The following is a 16424-nucleotide window of genomic DNA, read 5'->3' on the forward strand; positions in this document are numbered from 1 at the left end:
AGTTAAACTAATATTAATCTGCATTCATTTTTCAGTGTAGATACACCCTAGGTAACTTCTCTGTAGCAAAGGAGGAAGAGCAAAATGAACAAAGGTTAGAAAATATGGTGAATGACCATTTTTATTTCTGATATTATCACCAATTGATCGAGGAAATCTAACTAGATATCTGATACACTTTTAGTCTAGGAAAGTAGCTTTGCGGTTTTGTTGATAGAGATAACATGAGAAAGGTAAATTAAGCCTGTTATCTTTGAAAACTGACTTCCAAAGAGTACTCGTCACTCTATATTTCACTTCGTTGATTAGAAAGCTGCAGAGATTCTCTAATCATGAAGTAAAGTACATCTTGTACTTTACTGGTAATTACAAGCAAACTGCATCAGGATAATGTGTCTCTTTTTATTAACACTGTTTTTTTTTCCAACAACTAAATAAACAATGCAGGGCTGGGGAGAGAGTTAGATTAAAAGATAATAATATCCCTTCATGTGCACGTAATATGAACTAGTTAATGGTGCATCTACACTACAGAATTAATGCAGTTTGACACCTCTTTAACTGCCATGGCTCATTACTATGGAATCCCAAGAATTGTAGTCTAATGAGGCATCAGGACTACTAGGCAAGGAAGGCTAAAGACCTTCTTAAACTTACAACTCTCATCATTCAGTAGAATTGAGAACATGGCAGTTGGGATGTCAGTGTCATTGTATCAGTTCCAATATTACCGAAACGGATATTTTATTTCTACTGCAGAGAACCCATTTTAAACAGGACCTCCACACACCCTTTTAAAGTCTGTTTAATGTGGATCTGAAAGCCATATTTGTCTTAGAATTAAAATGTCCCTCCCTTTCAGAATTGGACCATAAAAGATGTCTGCTGTAAGTGTATGAGCTCCAGACAGATCTTAAGCCTTTAGCCAAAGAAAGACATTTTTCTCTCCAGTATTGCAAGATTCATTAACTTGTGCATTACCCAAGCACATTTTCCCCCATGCATTAAAAACATACATCATATAAAATGCGGTAAACTGGATGTCTCGTCTCACAGTAGCAGATTGGTCTAGATGACTTCCTGTGTCCTAATTAAAGCCGGGAAAAGTTCCAAAGCAGGAAATTTGAGACACAGTAGACTGGACATTATTGACCTTCAACCATAGTGACAGATTTCTGAAATGCTAGTGAGAAGCACACATCTTTCAAATGTATATGCTGTGGTAGATGTAGGCTGGATCTACACTGCTCTATATCTGAGGATCTAATTTCAGATTATCTGATTTGAAATGGATTATATGAGTCTACGCTGCCAGTTAATCTGGGATAAGAAGATAATCTGGGATCAGATCCTGGGATATAGGATAGTGTAGATCCAGCCATAGAGATTTTCATAGAGGTTTTCTTGGGGCTTTAGAAGCATTTTAGAACAATATTAAAGATGAGTGATAAATCAACTTTCCAATGTGGAAGTGTTATGTTTTATATTGCGCACCAGGCTCATTCTCTAAGAAAAACTGGAACTGTATATTGTATCTGGGAATTTCTCACATAACTTTCATCTACCTCCATTCCTGATTAAACTTTTGTTGTCTCACTTTTCAGCTACTTTTAGAATGTCCTAGTTTTCTCCTCCTCCCACTTCTCCTCCCTTCGTCTGAAACTTTCCTTTAATTGCTATAAACGGAGTTTAAAATACAAAAGTAGAATATTGACCTATTTAGCAGGTTCCAGCAAAGGAAAAGTGCTGCAGTTTTTTTGTATTATTCTTCACATACGCTACCTTGACCAGACTCCAATATCTTATGTGTCCCATTTTTCATCTTAAATCTTGGAGGCTGTGCTTTCATCCAAGCCACATAGTGTCATGTACTTGCAGCTTTATCATTGCTGCTGCCTTATAGAAAGGATGGGAGAATTTTGTTTATGTAGGGATCAATTTAAGATTAATAATCTTGCAGTGCTAACTGAATTTCCCGTTGAAACCCATGGCAGCAATGAAACTCCCTCATTTTCTTTCAAAAGCAAAACACCTAAGAAACACATACACACTTTTTTCAAGCATAATCACACTCAATTTCATGGAAGCCTCAGGGAGCCTCCATGAAATGCTGTTGTGGAAAATGTGTATTTTTCTACCTCTGCTGCACCACTGATTTTTTTGGGAATTATTATGGTGGTAGTGGTTGTGCTTTGAAATGACGAGAAAAATAAGGGATCCAGCCCTATGTACCTTACTGTTTACGGAAAATGTGCCTTTTTCTGCCTCTGCTCCACCACTGATTTTTTGGGGGGGAATGATTATGGTGTTGGTAGTGATGATAATTGATAAGGCACAAAAATCAGGCAAGGATAGGGTACATAGGGCCCTGGATTGAATGATGCTACAGAAGGAAGACAATCTGTGTATCTACTATGGAGATTTGAAAAATATCATAAAATAGCACATGGTGAAATATACAGAATTTATCTACCCCTTCCCCCCCCCAAAAAAAAATTCCTTTAAATTATATCCAAAGAAAATACCTGTATGGATAGTGTCCAAAACTGAAAACTGGTTGCTTATAGTTATGTTTTTGTAAGCTGAAAACAGAACGATCTGTATTTTCTATTATGTCAAAAGTGATTGTAATAGATGCCTAATGGCAGACATTTGAAAACATTATTCATGTTGCTGGCAAATGGATACTTAAAATATTCCATTAATCTATTCCAAATGAGACAATAAGTTTTCTTCTTGCAGAAATGTTATGTTTTCTCCACTTGGTGTTATGACTTAGAGAAGTGGCATTTGGTGGCTGGGAGCTCTCGTTGATGGACTTCTTCTATTCTTAGAATATCCTAGGAATAATGATAGAAAGACTCTTCGCAATTCTGACGTGAAAGGAGAATACTCAAGGGGTTTGCTTCTCTTTTCAGTTCCTTGTTGCTGTAGCTTATTGTTCTCGTAACTTACTTTGTGCATTGCAGGGATGAAAATCTTGGGGCACAAATAATGCAGCAAAAGATATGTGACTGAATCCCTATTGTGTGCATGTTGGTTTCTTGGCATGGCAAATGCAGCTAATGGAAGTAAATTGTATCTGGGCTATGAGGCTGTACAAGGGGTAGTTATCACTTGCCCAATTCACACTAATACCTCAGATATGTAGGAATTAATAATTCCTACAGTAGGATAGTTGAACAAGAGAGGAAAAATTCAAGTAGAGGTAAATGACACAAAGAAAATGATAAAAATAACCGAACCCCCACTACCAATTGAACTGCTCCCATTTGATTGCAAGAATGTAGGTGGGAATGAGAGGCAAAATTAGGACTTCACTCCCCCCCCCCCATAAATTTTTGCTCCAGTTCTCAAATTTATAGCATTATTTACACCTAGAACAAAATTTTGCAGAAATATGAGGTCAAATCAATATAAGATCTCTAAATATGGGGGTTTCCTTCTACACAAGATGAAAGAGGATAAGAACTTAGACCTTCTGGTAATATGCTAAAATATTAGAAAACTAAAAGAAAAATCACATGAATGTTGGCCTGCTTTCCCCCCTTTAACTGGGTTTTCATATTTTGAAAAGTAGTAGGACACACCTGCTGACACTTCAAACCACTAGTTACTATGATGACTCTCACTTTAAATATTTCTACTATATAAGATGTAATAATTACTACTATAAATATTCTTAGGGATATTGTATTTAAATAACATTTTGCCTTCCCTTTCCCCCTTCCATGCCTCTTCTAATTGCTGCCTCACCTACACCATGAAGTGCTTCCATTGTCCACCACACAACTAGAGAGCTCTTTGGTCACTCCACTCAGCTAACTCATCTTTTGCCTGTGGTCTGGTCTTCCTTCTCCCTATCTCCCTTCCCAATGACTATATCTCTCTCACTCTGTGAGCATTCTGCTGAACCAGACCCCATTTCTTCTCCTATGGAGCAGAAAGATGTCAATGAGGATGTGGCATTGGTGGACAGCTGGCAAGGAAGCAGCAAACATTTTTTTAATCCCTAGATATGTATTTTAAAAATATGCCCAGATAAATAAATAGCTCTAAAGGAGAAAGCATAATTTTAAACTTTCCTGTTCTGTTCATTGCTGACATTGTTGACCATACCTCTATACTGCAAATGCTTTTTCCCTGACAGGAAATGATGTCCACCATCATTTCTAGCAAGCCTTTCATGTGCAGACATGTATCCTCCCCACTGATTATCAGAAATGTTTTTAAAATGCTCTCTTCCTTTAATTAACATCATAATCACCATGCAGGATTCCTTTGCTGCTCATCAAAAGTGCCTGCATGAAATCCAAATACAGACACACAGGATGATGATTGAAATCCCAGCAGAAACTATGAACAATTGCACTGATGTAGGCAATTAGGCAATTTAGAAATTATCATCTTGGGCGGAAGAAGATCTGTATAATAGAGAAACAACATATAATTACAAAAGGCCCCAATACAACATCCTGGTCTTTCTCCCCCAGCTTTTATTATTGCAAACTTGTAAATGTTTGAACCTGCCTCATTCTAATTCGGATTTTGATCAATTTCGTCTAATAGGGCTCCAGGGGCTTAGCTCACATCACCCCATGACTGTGTGATAACTTTTCTAGTGGAAATACTGGAAAAGTAATGTCTATATTCAGGGTTAAGTAATTTTTCCTTAAAGACCAGTAGGTGATCCAGTATGTCCCTCTGTCTGATGCAGGCATGAAAGTCTGGTGGGCCATGGATGAAGTTCTTTCAACAGCTCCTTCAGTGCCTGATAGCAGATCTCTATCTTTTCTTTTACCTTTATACCACCTGGTAATTCCTAAGAGGGAAGGAGTAAAAAAAAAGTAATCAGGTAGCTAGTGCAGGTGTTTAGTTGGGAGTGGAAGATCAAGAAGGATTTTAGGATTTTCACAGTTGGTTCCATATCCTGTATCTTTTAAACTTTCTCGTTGAATTAAATAATTTTAACAATTTAGTCCAGAACAAACCAGGAAACACCTCAATTGAATAATGTAGGATTTGTTTCTGGATAAAACATGCATAAGATTATACTGTTTGACACAATATTATGGAGGATATTTTCTTTGCTGTTCTCCATTATATTTTCAGCTTAATCTTTTTAATGATTAAAGATCAAACATTCATTTAGTATTCAAGATGTGAAGACATCATTGATTGATTAGGAGTATTTTAATATTGATAAGCTATGCAAGCAGTAGATAAAAGGTAACATCATAAACCAAATGGATCAGAAATGACTGTGGAGACCCACATATTCCTGGGGGATACATTCCCAATGACCCAATGCCATTGAATTACCTTACTTGTGTTTCCAGCATACCATAGAATTTTACTGGATGATCTAGAGATTCCTAGAGAGGTACCTACTCTAGAAATTAGCTAGATCTTCAAACTCAATGATATGGTAACTTCTGTGGGGAGTATACCATAGAACCACCCAAAGAACAAAAGCCCAGAGATACCATTTCCCTCCAGGCATTGGTAAGGGTTTCTGTTGTTAGAGGAATCTCAAAAAAGAGTATTCTCAAAAAGGTAGGTCATTATATTCATCTTGGAGCCTCTGGTGGCTCAGTATGTTAAAGCACTGAGCTGCTGAACTTGCAGACCAAAAGGTCACAGGTTCAAACTCGGGGAGTAGGGTGAGTGCCCGCTGTTAGCTCCAGCTTCTGCCAACCTAGCAGTTCGAAAACATGCATATGTGAGTAGATCAATAGGTACCACTCCAGCTGGAAGGTAACGGCATTCCATGCAGTCATGCTGGCCACATGACCTTGGAGGTGTCTACGGACAATGCCGGCTCTTCGGCTTAGAAATGGAGATGAGCACCAACCCCCAGTGTCAGACACGACTGGACTTAACGTCAGGGGAAACCTTTACCTTTACCTATATTCATCTTAAATTGTATTACTTGTGTGAAACTGAGCAGTTCTCTGTGGCTTTGATTTTATACACCCTTATTTCAGAGTAAGCCATAGAATGATATAGTTGGAAAGTGACCCAGGTACCTTATGCTAGATTTATTTATTTATCATGTGAGAAGTGAATTGAGTGTACAGTTATCATGTATTTTAAAACACAAACAAAGTTAAACGCTTGGCATTTACTAAATGTCTTTTGACCAGAAGCTGGACACTTCTAGTGCCTCTGGTGTCGCTGTGGGAAGGTCCTCCATTGTACATGTGGCAGGGCTCAGGCTGCATTGTAGTAAGTGGTCTGTGGTTTGCTCTTCTCCACACTCACGTGTCATGGATTCCACTTTGAAGCCCAATTTCTGAAGATTGTCTTCACCTCATGGTGCCAGAGCAATGTATGTTCAGCGCCTTCCAGTCTGTTCAGTACCTTTTCAAGTACATGGGGTTTGAACCCAAGCATCATTCTTCTCTTCTATCTCTGAGCAAGAGTGGTCTTACTGTATTGTGGGCTCTCTGTTCTAGCCTTAGATGTAAGCACGTATTCTCTAGTGTCATCAAAAGGTAGTTAGATAGCTGCTGGATTTTAAACTCTAGACCAGTTTCTCTGCATAACGATTTAATGGACAGTTAAAATGCTTCATTGAAACTGATTTTTTTTTTAATCATCCTCCTTTGCAATGGAATTGCTGCTATTCTGAAAAAGTATTCAATTACTCTTCTTATGGCATCAGCTGGACTGTAAGAAAAGCCCCTGGCTACTGTAAAAGTCTGTAGAGGAAGAAATCATAGAACCATAGGGATGGGTTTCATGCGCCATTGCATCCAACCTGCTGCTTAATGCAGAATCTCCAGCTAGCGCATCCCTAGCAAGTAGCTGTCCAGCTTTTTTTAAAAAGACCATCCAGAGGAGGAGATCTCACCACATATCTAGGCAACTGGTTCCATTGTCAAAGTCCCACTGAAGTCTGTGGAATTGTGATTTCTACAGAGGATAATACAGTCTCTTGAGTGAAGTAATGCCTAAAGTCTATTTAAATGATGCCTAAAGTCCATCCCTTCTGGCCTGTTGATTGTCTAGCAGCGCAGTGTCATGACAAAAGCAATAATGTCCCCAGTCCAATTTTAAAATATTTTTAACATTTAAGGAGGGAAGAAGCACATGTAAATGGTATAGACTAGGAATGCATTTACACAGTAGAATTAATGCAGTTTGATGCCACTACAACTATCACAGCTCAGTACTATGGAATCTGCCAAAGAGTGCTAGTGATTCATCAAATTGCAAATCCCAGAATTCCATAGCATTGTTATTGTTATTTCTCATTCACCCCCCCCCCCCTTCTTCATTTTTATTATTGTATGAAACCACCAAATCAACTTTGCTTCTTTAGACTTGTCAAGTAACTATTAATTTGCTGGGATGGCTGAATAGTTCTCTTTGGAAAGTTAAGCAGTTAAATAATACATTTGCAAACAGAACTAACTGAAAACTTAGTTTATGGCAATATTTATGTTCATAACATTTTAATAGATTTCAGTTTTTATTCCCATTTTTAAAAAGGTTTTGTCTGTCTAAAATGTGTTTGGTTGAGGTTCTGTTTTATTTTAACAGATGTGGGAAGAAGCCATTGCCTTGGGCAAAGAACTAGCAGAACAGTATGAAAATGAAATGTTTGATTATGAACAACTCAGTGAACTGTTGGTAAGTTTCTTTTTAGTGTATTGCAAGTTAAAATAAACATACTGTCAGTTAATATTCAAGTATTCAGTACTTGAATGAGAAGAAAATTCTGCACAATTATGGAAAAGTTGTTGGCTGCTGATTAACAAATGGAGTTCAGAACTGATTAAAAGAGAAATATGATTCCATACAAATTAATAATTTTGGATTTTACCCCCAAATTACGTGTAAAATGCATTGCCCCGATGTTGTAAAACCTTTTCATGGTACTTGCCCCTGTAATTATATAGTAATAAGCCATTTAAATTGTTCATATTCATCTACTACTTTTGTCTTCTTAATATTTTTGTACGTCTCCCATTCACTATGAACCCTACCTTGAACCATGCGAAGAGGAGGATAACAAATTATTATTATTATGATTATTATTATTATTATTATTATTGGGAGATCCCCCCAGCCTTTATCTAACAGCCTGCTGATTCCCGTGTTCATGTCGATGTGAGTATCCAGTGAAGTTTACTCATGACTAAATGTCTAAATCCGGCCATACAATTAGGAGAAATGTGTGGCTTTCTACTGCATTTACAGCAGAATCCTGTTTATTATCTCTTCACTCTTTTGTATGTATGACACCTTAATATTTCTGCTTAGGGTCTACATGTTTATTTGTTCATATTGGAATAGTTCCTTTGCTTATTTTCTTTCTGGGCTCTGACTGGCTTCTTGCACTAAAAAGGGCCCTGTTTCTATTTGTCACAGGATGCAATGCTATGGTATTATGTCCGCCTTGTTCTCCTGGACTGGACCATAGCCACTGGTTGCAAACTTACTCTAGCATTTTTGCTTATCTTAGAAAACAGATTTCCTTGTGGAGTCCTGTAATGCAAAAGTGATTGAATGGAAACTAGGTTTGTCCATTTAAAGTAGGAATGTTGTCTTTGTGTAAATGTTTTTCAAACTAGATAAGGACAATTTGTAAATGACTTTTCCTTTTGCGGCAATTTTCCTTTTGATGTCAGTTGTGCCTTTCCACCGTTTCTTTTGCTGACAAATAGACAAAGAATGCCGCTACTCACTGAACACTGGCTCAATTTCTCTCTTTATCATTTTCTTTGTAACCAGCTAGTATTCTCCTTGCAGCATGAAAACTCATTTTATAGTACATGCAGAAGTATTTACTGACTGAAGAAGCTAAAAGGAATTTGAAAACAATTTATATTTATATTAATGACTTTTCAAGATGGGTCGTGCCTTTTTCAAGAGTGGCTTATACAACATGCATATCAACGTAAATTGTTGATGCTGAGCAACAAGGTTATAAAATATTCATAGCACATGTCCTTGCATTCATTCTGTTAGCCCCATGAATGAGTAATTACAGACCCTTTTACTCTTTGACTCAGACAGGTATTAAAGATAGGTTTTTGAAATACCGTTTCAGTTTTTTTCCATATGGCATATTCTACCATTCTACATATGTTCACAATGAAGCTGTGCATATACTTGACTGAAATTAATCAAACCTGCCTCACCATGCATATATTTATACTAATTATTGGCATTAAAAGGTATAATCTTTCCATCTTGCAAAGGTCTGTCTGGAAGTTCACTGCAGACAAATTAAGTATGATTATCTTGTGATATATTAATTGAGAAACCATGAATGGCACTGAGGCAGCAAAGAAGAATGACTTAAACTAAATTTGCATATCATCAGTAACAGGCATGTAGCGGGATGGTCTCAGGATGGTCCGCAAGAAGGCCTTACGTTTATTATTTAAACTTATGTTTATTCATATTATGAGCTGATCACCATGCTCACTATATCCCATTTGCATGGGGTTATTGGGATAACGATACAAAAGGTTTGCTAGGGTAGATCTTCTCTCACTCAGACTCAGCCCCCCACCCCACCCGAACCAAAATCCCAGCCCCCCCAATCAAAATCCTGACTATGGGCCTGATCAGTGACAACCACTGGCTTTCATGCCATTGGGGTGGTATATCCATTCTTGATTTTCTTCTGAATTTAGAAGGAGATATCCAATGTTCTGAACTCAGCAATCATTCCTTTTTAAAAACCAAAGCCTGATAAGCAGTTCTGAACTCTGGTCAAGCTGTGATTTACAGCATCTTAATGTAGTTGTGACACAAATTGTATGCAGAAGAAAATTTCATTTTCCAACATGTCTCTATGGCAGTGGTTCCCAAACCGTGTTGTACATAATGCTAAGTTTCTATGAAGGCATTATAGAGGTTTCGTGACAAATCTTTAAAAATGAAGATCTTATTGAAATCCAATGTACTTTTGGTTTAAAAATGAAATTTGTATCTCTTTATTTTCAAACCTACAGTATGCAAGGCACCTAGACAATAGGAGTAGATATTATATTCCTGGGAATATCTGAATAAGCATGGAAATCTCTGGGATATCTTACTGGAGTGCTTTACTGGAAAAGCAGGGAGCTAGACTGTTTAATTGATGACCTCTGGAACAATAGATAGTATAATTAGAACACTGGTATTTTCATTAAGACATCCTAGTCTATATATTTGTAGAAATGCCCTGACTCACTGCCTGCATATTATAATTTATTATGCTTTATTTTATTTAATAAAAGAACATTCCTAAAATAAAAAAATGATACAACAGACCATAGGATAATTCTGCCTGAAATGCAGGCATTTATATTCTACCATCTAAGGAAATACATTAAAAATATTCTTAATGTACTAAAAAGCAAAAATATACTATTCAAGGAGTAAGAACATGATTTATTACTAGTCTTAATGAAATATAGACTTATCATAAATGCACGTTATATTATTCTTCTATATCTCTCTGTTAACCAAATGATGACATACTGCTTGGAAATCCTGACTATTAGTATTACTACTGCTACTATTATTATTATTATTATTATTATTATTATTATTATTTTATTTTCCAACGGTCGTACTGGAACAACAATGATTGTTTAGTTTAACTATAACAGATTTTGGCAGTTCTTTGTTAGAATATTACCAATGTCAACTGCTTCTAACTTAGCGATTTTATTCGAAGTGTTTAATCCTTTTTTGCTTTTGCTATTTGGTGTGTTTCTTTGCCAAGTACTTTTGCATTTTTATATCGCCATTTGTTCAGATTTTTTTTCTTTTTTATATAAATATGGACATTTTAGCTTTGTTTTTGGTTTTTGGGGGTTTTTCTCTCTCTCCCTTTTTGATCCTTTTTAAATCTCAGTTTTCCTACTTTCTATACAATCAAATGTTCTCACTCTTTCGATGTTAATTTACTCTATCTTATAAGGTAAAACTTCAATAAAAAATATTAAAAGAGAAAAAAAGGAGTAGATGAAAGAAGGAATAACTTTGTGGGATCACAGCACTTAGGGACAGCGTTAGGGTTCTGCTGGGGGAGGGGGATCTTTTGAAGTGTTCAATGGCCAAAAATGTTTGGGAACCACTGTTCACACTGGGTTTCAGGAAATACCAGTGGTGAAGCTGGAAGGCATAGATGTAAAGCTTTGGTCTGCAGCATTGTACTTTCCTTGCTAGCAGATAGATAGATATGTGATTGACAGACAGATGATATATATTTTCCTTACATTGGAAAAAGAAATAAGATATTCCTATAGGAAGTAGAGGACTCTTGTCAACTGCTCCCTTTAATTACAGTTCTTACCAACAATCCAGGAACACATCTATTCTGCTAACTAAGTTTACCCTAGGTAACAGAGTACTGTAGATGTGTTCTTGGGCAATACTTACCGCTATATGGTACCAGAGGAAAAAGTAACATGGAAAGAATAGCAATTTGTCCCTACACCACACACATAAAAAGAGTACTTCAAGGTCATTCAGAAAAGTTAATCAAAACCAATGATATGCACATGTGAAATGTAAACAATCAGGTCAGATAGGCTTTGTATAAGTAACAAAACCAAAGTGACTTTTCAGCCCATCTGATTATTTTTCCCCACCAGCCTCCATTGTCACTATTTTGTGGGCAGATACATAGATCTATGCGCTTTTGAACATGCTGGGCAAGCTTGTAAGACGGGCTCCTGGGCTCTCTTCTTTTCTCTGTTTTATGGGTCATGCTGCAAGGGATTCTAGAGGCAATTGCTGTTTATTTTGCTTGTTGTAGGAAATCACACATAGCTATACTGTGATTGGCTAGGGTAGAAACCTATTCTCCAAATCAAACTTTGTATTTTTAGTGCAGACAAAATACTGTAAACACAGTACTATACAGGCTCTAAAGCCCATTTCTCCAGCCCTTCTCACCATCCTTCAAATGTTGATACCTTATAGTTAGATGATGACCAGGGAACCGGGGTTACGTTGACTTAATAGCCTTTATTTTAAAAAGGGCTTTGCTGCCAAAGACTGTTGACAGAGGTATGTCTGGGCAGAATCCTGGTTATGAACTGATACAAGTCATTAGTCAAGAGTATGTAGATTTACTATTTCCATCACACAGAGAGTAGGAAGCATCCTAGCACACTGCCAGGACACTTCCTCCATGGCGCCTACCAGATGCCATCAGACAAGATAAGTCAACTTCCAGCAGCGCTCCGTGGAGGGAGCGCCCCAGCAGTGTGTTAGGACACTTCCCTGGGAACACGAGGTGCTTCCTATGTTCTATAAAAAAGAATGAGGAGAAGATGGGTGGTGATGCTTCCCCCTGTGGGAGCAGGTAAGGGGTGCAGGGGGCGATGCGGAACATGGGGCAACAATTTCCCTCTGCTGCCCCACGGATTTGGACCTCAGTTCGATGAGGTCCTTAATAACATGCATATGCCAGCTTCTTCCAAAAAAGGAGTGAAATTAATTAAATATTTTGATTTTTTTCTTTTGCAATTACCTTTGGGTGGGACAAGATAGTAAAGAATTGGGAAATACTGTTTAATGAGAAAATACTATCAGCTGCAATAAGATTATTTCTTTTGAAATCACATTTTTCCCAAACAGAAAAAACAAGCACAATTCTATGAAAATATCGTGAAAGTAATCAGACCCAAACCAGATTACTTTGCTGTTGGATACTATGGACATGGATTTCCAACATTTCTACGGGTGAGTATTTTCAATTTTTGATGGATAACATGAAATTTGAAAATGCCATTCTCTTGATTCTTGAAACAATTTGAATGTTGCAAGATGATGAAGTATATAGTACATCCTGAGATAATTCCTCCCTAGAAGAACTGCTGTATATCTATCCTTGTGCCCTTCTTTTATTTAGAAGAGACTTGCTTTATACCAGCTCTCTCCTGATAATATGGAACTGCCCTACATGAGATTCAACATACCAGATATGCAAATATAATAATTGTCACATGGGAAAATATAGGTTACCACTGCAATTTTCTATATAGATTAAATTCTTGAATCTAAATTATGTCATACAGTTACAGTAAACAAAATACAATGGCTGTTAATTTGCCTTCATGTTTTCCACCTATCAAAACTTAACAGAGCTTATCTTCATGCCGATTCCTTACTATGCTTATTATACCAGAAGGTCAGTAGTAAGTTTCCATTACATAATACTAAATCAAAGGTGATTGATAAATTAAAGTACCCACATTAGCACTGCAAAATATCATATCAAATGTAGCAGAAAAATAGGGTTTGCATATGGGAACAAGCTTGAACAAACTTTGGCCTTACATGCTCCCCATTATATTTTGGCTGTTAAGACAAATCACAATTTAAACAAGGCATAATGCTTGACTTTTTTTCAACAAGGAACAGGTCCGGACAAATTAAAATGGAGTGAAAAATTTATGCTAGTGCATTCCTATAACATGAAACTATTGTTACACTTGTCTAAACGGGTCTCATCACAGAAGATCACAGAAATGAATTTAAAGAACATACGACTAGTGTTCAGTTTCCCTAGGATCCACTACTTGTTGGAAGACTTTCAAGATTGTATAAAATAGCCAAGAATTAACCCATACAGTATTAAATCATTCTTTTATTTTATGGGAAGGAGTTTAGTCTATTCAATTTGCCACCAAATGGAAGCGGAAATGTAAGTACAGTAGAGTCTCATGTATCCAACATAAACGGGCTAGCAGAATGTTGGATAAGCAAAAATGTTGGATAATAAAGAGGGAATAAGGAAAAGCCAATTAAACGTCAAATTACGTTATGATTTTACAAATTAAGCACTAAAATATCATGTTTTACAACAAATCGACAAAAAAAGCAGTACAATACACGTCAATGTTATGTAGTAATTACTGTATTTACAAATTTAGCACCAAAAACATCACAATTGACCACAAAAACATTGACTACTAAAAGGCAGACTGCGTTGGATAATACAGAATGTTAGATAAACGAAGGTTGGATAAGCGAGACTCTACCGTATGTCAAAGTTATTTTTTGAACTATGCTTCCCAGAATCCCCCAGCCAATATGTGCAAGGTTTCTCCAACATCAGGACAAAGTGACATGGTTCTTTGTGAGATCCCAGAAAGAAGAAAGAATGCAGACTGTGCTAAAGATAAGAGAATCTATATAGAATCCCTGCTAGCTTCACAAAAGCCGGACTATTTCTCGAACACTTTGTCACACGCACACTAATTTACAATACAGTACACATTTTCCTCTTTGGGCAGAGTTATTTCCTAGTGATTTAGTGTTGCTAAATGCAATTCTATAGAGGATCATTAGGAATCACAAGAAGGATGGCACAGTCCTGAATATTTGAATAAAATGGACCTGAGTTAGCATTCTCCAACTTCTTTATAAACTATGCAGTCAAGGGCACATAATACAAACTAGGAGCACTTTTCTAATCAATTGTCTTGGTGCTGAAATGGATCCTCTTCATTGTTGGTTTCCAATTATGTCGTTCCTGACTCTTTAAAAAATAGATAAATAAAAATGCGGCACCAGAAATTGCTTTCAAGGAAAATGGAAAACGCAAAACTTCCTTAGTATCTACTGGGGTTTGGTTCCAGGACCCCCTGTGATAACAAAATATGCCTGTGCGCAAGTCCCAGTATATACAGTGATGTAGCAAAATGGAGTCTCTTAATAGCAAAATTACCATTTGCTTTTTTTTTTATTTGTCAAGCCATGAATGTTTGTAGCCATGGATTATTTATCCGTGGCTTGACATGGAAGGCCGACTATATGAAAATGCATGTGTTGTTTCTATAGAACTGGATGGTAGAATATGTAAATTTAGCACAATAGTTTTAGTAAAAATTAAAATTCAAAGCGATCTTCTCAAAAATATTGATTGGCGTATGCTGCATTGTCATTTGTAAATGAAAATCATTCTTGTCACTTATTGGTACAATTAATTTGCATATTATTTATGTTGCTTCAAAATATTGGCAGATATGATTAGTTAGAATGGATATGTGTGTGTGTGTGTGTGTGTTAGATGCCGCATTAATTTATATAGTATGCCCTTTTAAAGGTATCCGTGATGTATGTGAACATGTTTTTTGTGTTTGTAGAATAAAGTTTTCATTTATCGTGGAAAAGAATATGAGCGTCGCGAAGATTTTGAGGCAAGGTTATTAACCCAATTTCCTAATGCTGAGAAAATGAAGACGACATCTCCTCCAGGCGAAGATCTTAAAAACTCCCCAGGGCAATGTATCCTTTAAAAGTGTTCTGTTGGTGTAATCTTGACCTTTCTAAGAACAAAGAGGAACTATCTTTCCTTGATCTTTTGCTTATGTAAAATGATGTCTACTAGATGCATAATTTGATATTTTCATTATTGTAATTCTTAACCAGATAATTCAGATATTCAATGTTTTACTGTAAAACCAAAGCTTGATTTACCACCAAAATTCCACAGACCAGTATCAGAACAAATTTTAAGGTACCATTATTTAAACTATACCATTGCTATAAATGAATATAGTGGACTTGGCTGAATGTATTACCTGATAAAAGGCCTGCAAAATGCAACCATACATTGACAAAATAGACATAAAGAACATATTTAACACAGCCATTGCTTTTTAAGCTTTGCTCTGGGGAAAATGAAAGTTGGATTTCTTTGCAACCTATCTTTGTCCTTTCCTTAATTTTCTTCATGCTGATGATAGTAAAGTCTGATCCAGGTGAATAGTAGGCTTTTTTTATGTACCTGTCTTCTGTGCATTGCCATCCTACAGTCATACAAAGTATCAGACCATGGTCCAATGGAAAGAGATTGTCTTCCATGGTAGTGGCATAGTAAATCCAGCTTTCATTCTTGTCTGAACATTAAAGAAGTTGTCTAATGGATTGAACCTATTGTGAAGACAAGAGTTCAGCTCCTTGGATTATAAACCAGAGCAGATTAATCACTGCAAGGAAGACGCCAACCATTTCTGCCACAGGGTTGTCCCTCCTCTGAATTGACATTGCAGTGAGCTGCCCACAGTTTCCACCAATTTATTGCCTTTGATGAATGATTTGATGTGATCTGTCTTCAGGTTTTGAATGCAAAGATTCTATTCCAACCAAATTAAAAGAAACACTCATGTTTATGGGTGCATCTCTAATCCCAAGAGCTTGAAAGAGCAGCAGACAAACATAGCTACTGTACTTCATCCCATCCTCTAAATATATATTAAAAAAACATTGATAGTGTTTAGAGCAGACTGTGTGTTTTGACACATTAGTGTTTCGGCTGCAATGTGTAGGTGTATCATGAGAACATAACAAGAAACCTCTGAGTCTATATGAAATAAGCAATAAATCATATATTTAAAAAATATGAACAAAATTTTTTCATGAGATACGTTATGTCCCCATTCATTTTGTTATTGCAA

General features: G+C 36.6%; 1 protein-coding gene across 1 annotated transcript in view; it reads left to right on the forward strand.

The window, feature by feature from the left end:
- Positions 1-16424, forward strand: part of dock1 (dedicator of cytokinesis 1) — a 557290-nt gene that overhangs the window by 475758 nt on the left and 65108 nt on the right. The window contains exons 39-42 of the mRNA XM_062976064.1: positions 7549-7638; positions 12598-12702; positions 15111-15252; positions 15406-15484. Coding sequence (XP_062832134.1) covers positions 7549-7638; positions 12598-12702; positions 15111-15252; positions 15406-15484 — 416 coding nt within the window. The remainder of the gene's footprint in view (positions 1-7548; positions 7639-12597; positions 12703-15110; positions 15253-15405; positions 15485-16424) is intronic.

Source organism: Anolis carolinensis, chromosome 3, assembly GCF_035594765.1.
Source record: "Anolis carolinensis isolate JA03-04 chromosome 3, rAnoCar3.1.pri, whole genome shotgun sequence".
Lineage (NCBI taxonomy): Eukaryota > Metazoa > Chordata > Lepidosauria > Squamata > Dactyloidae > Anolis > Anolis carolinensis.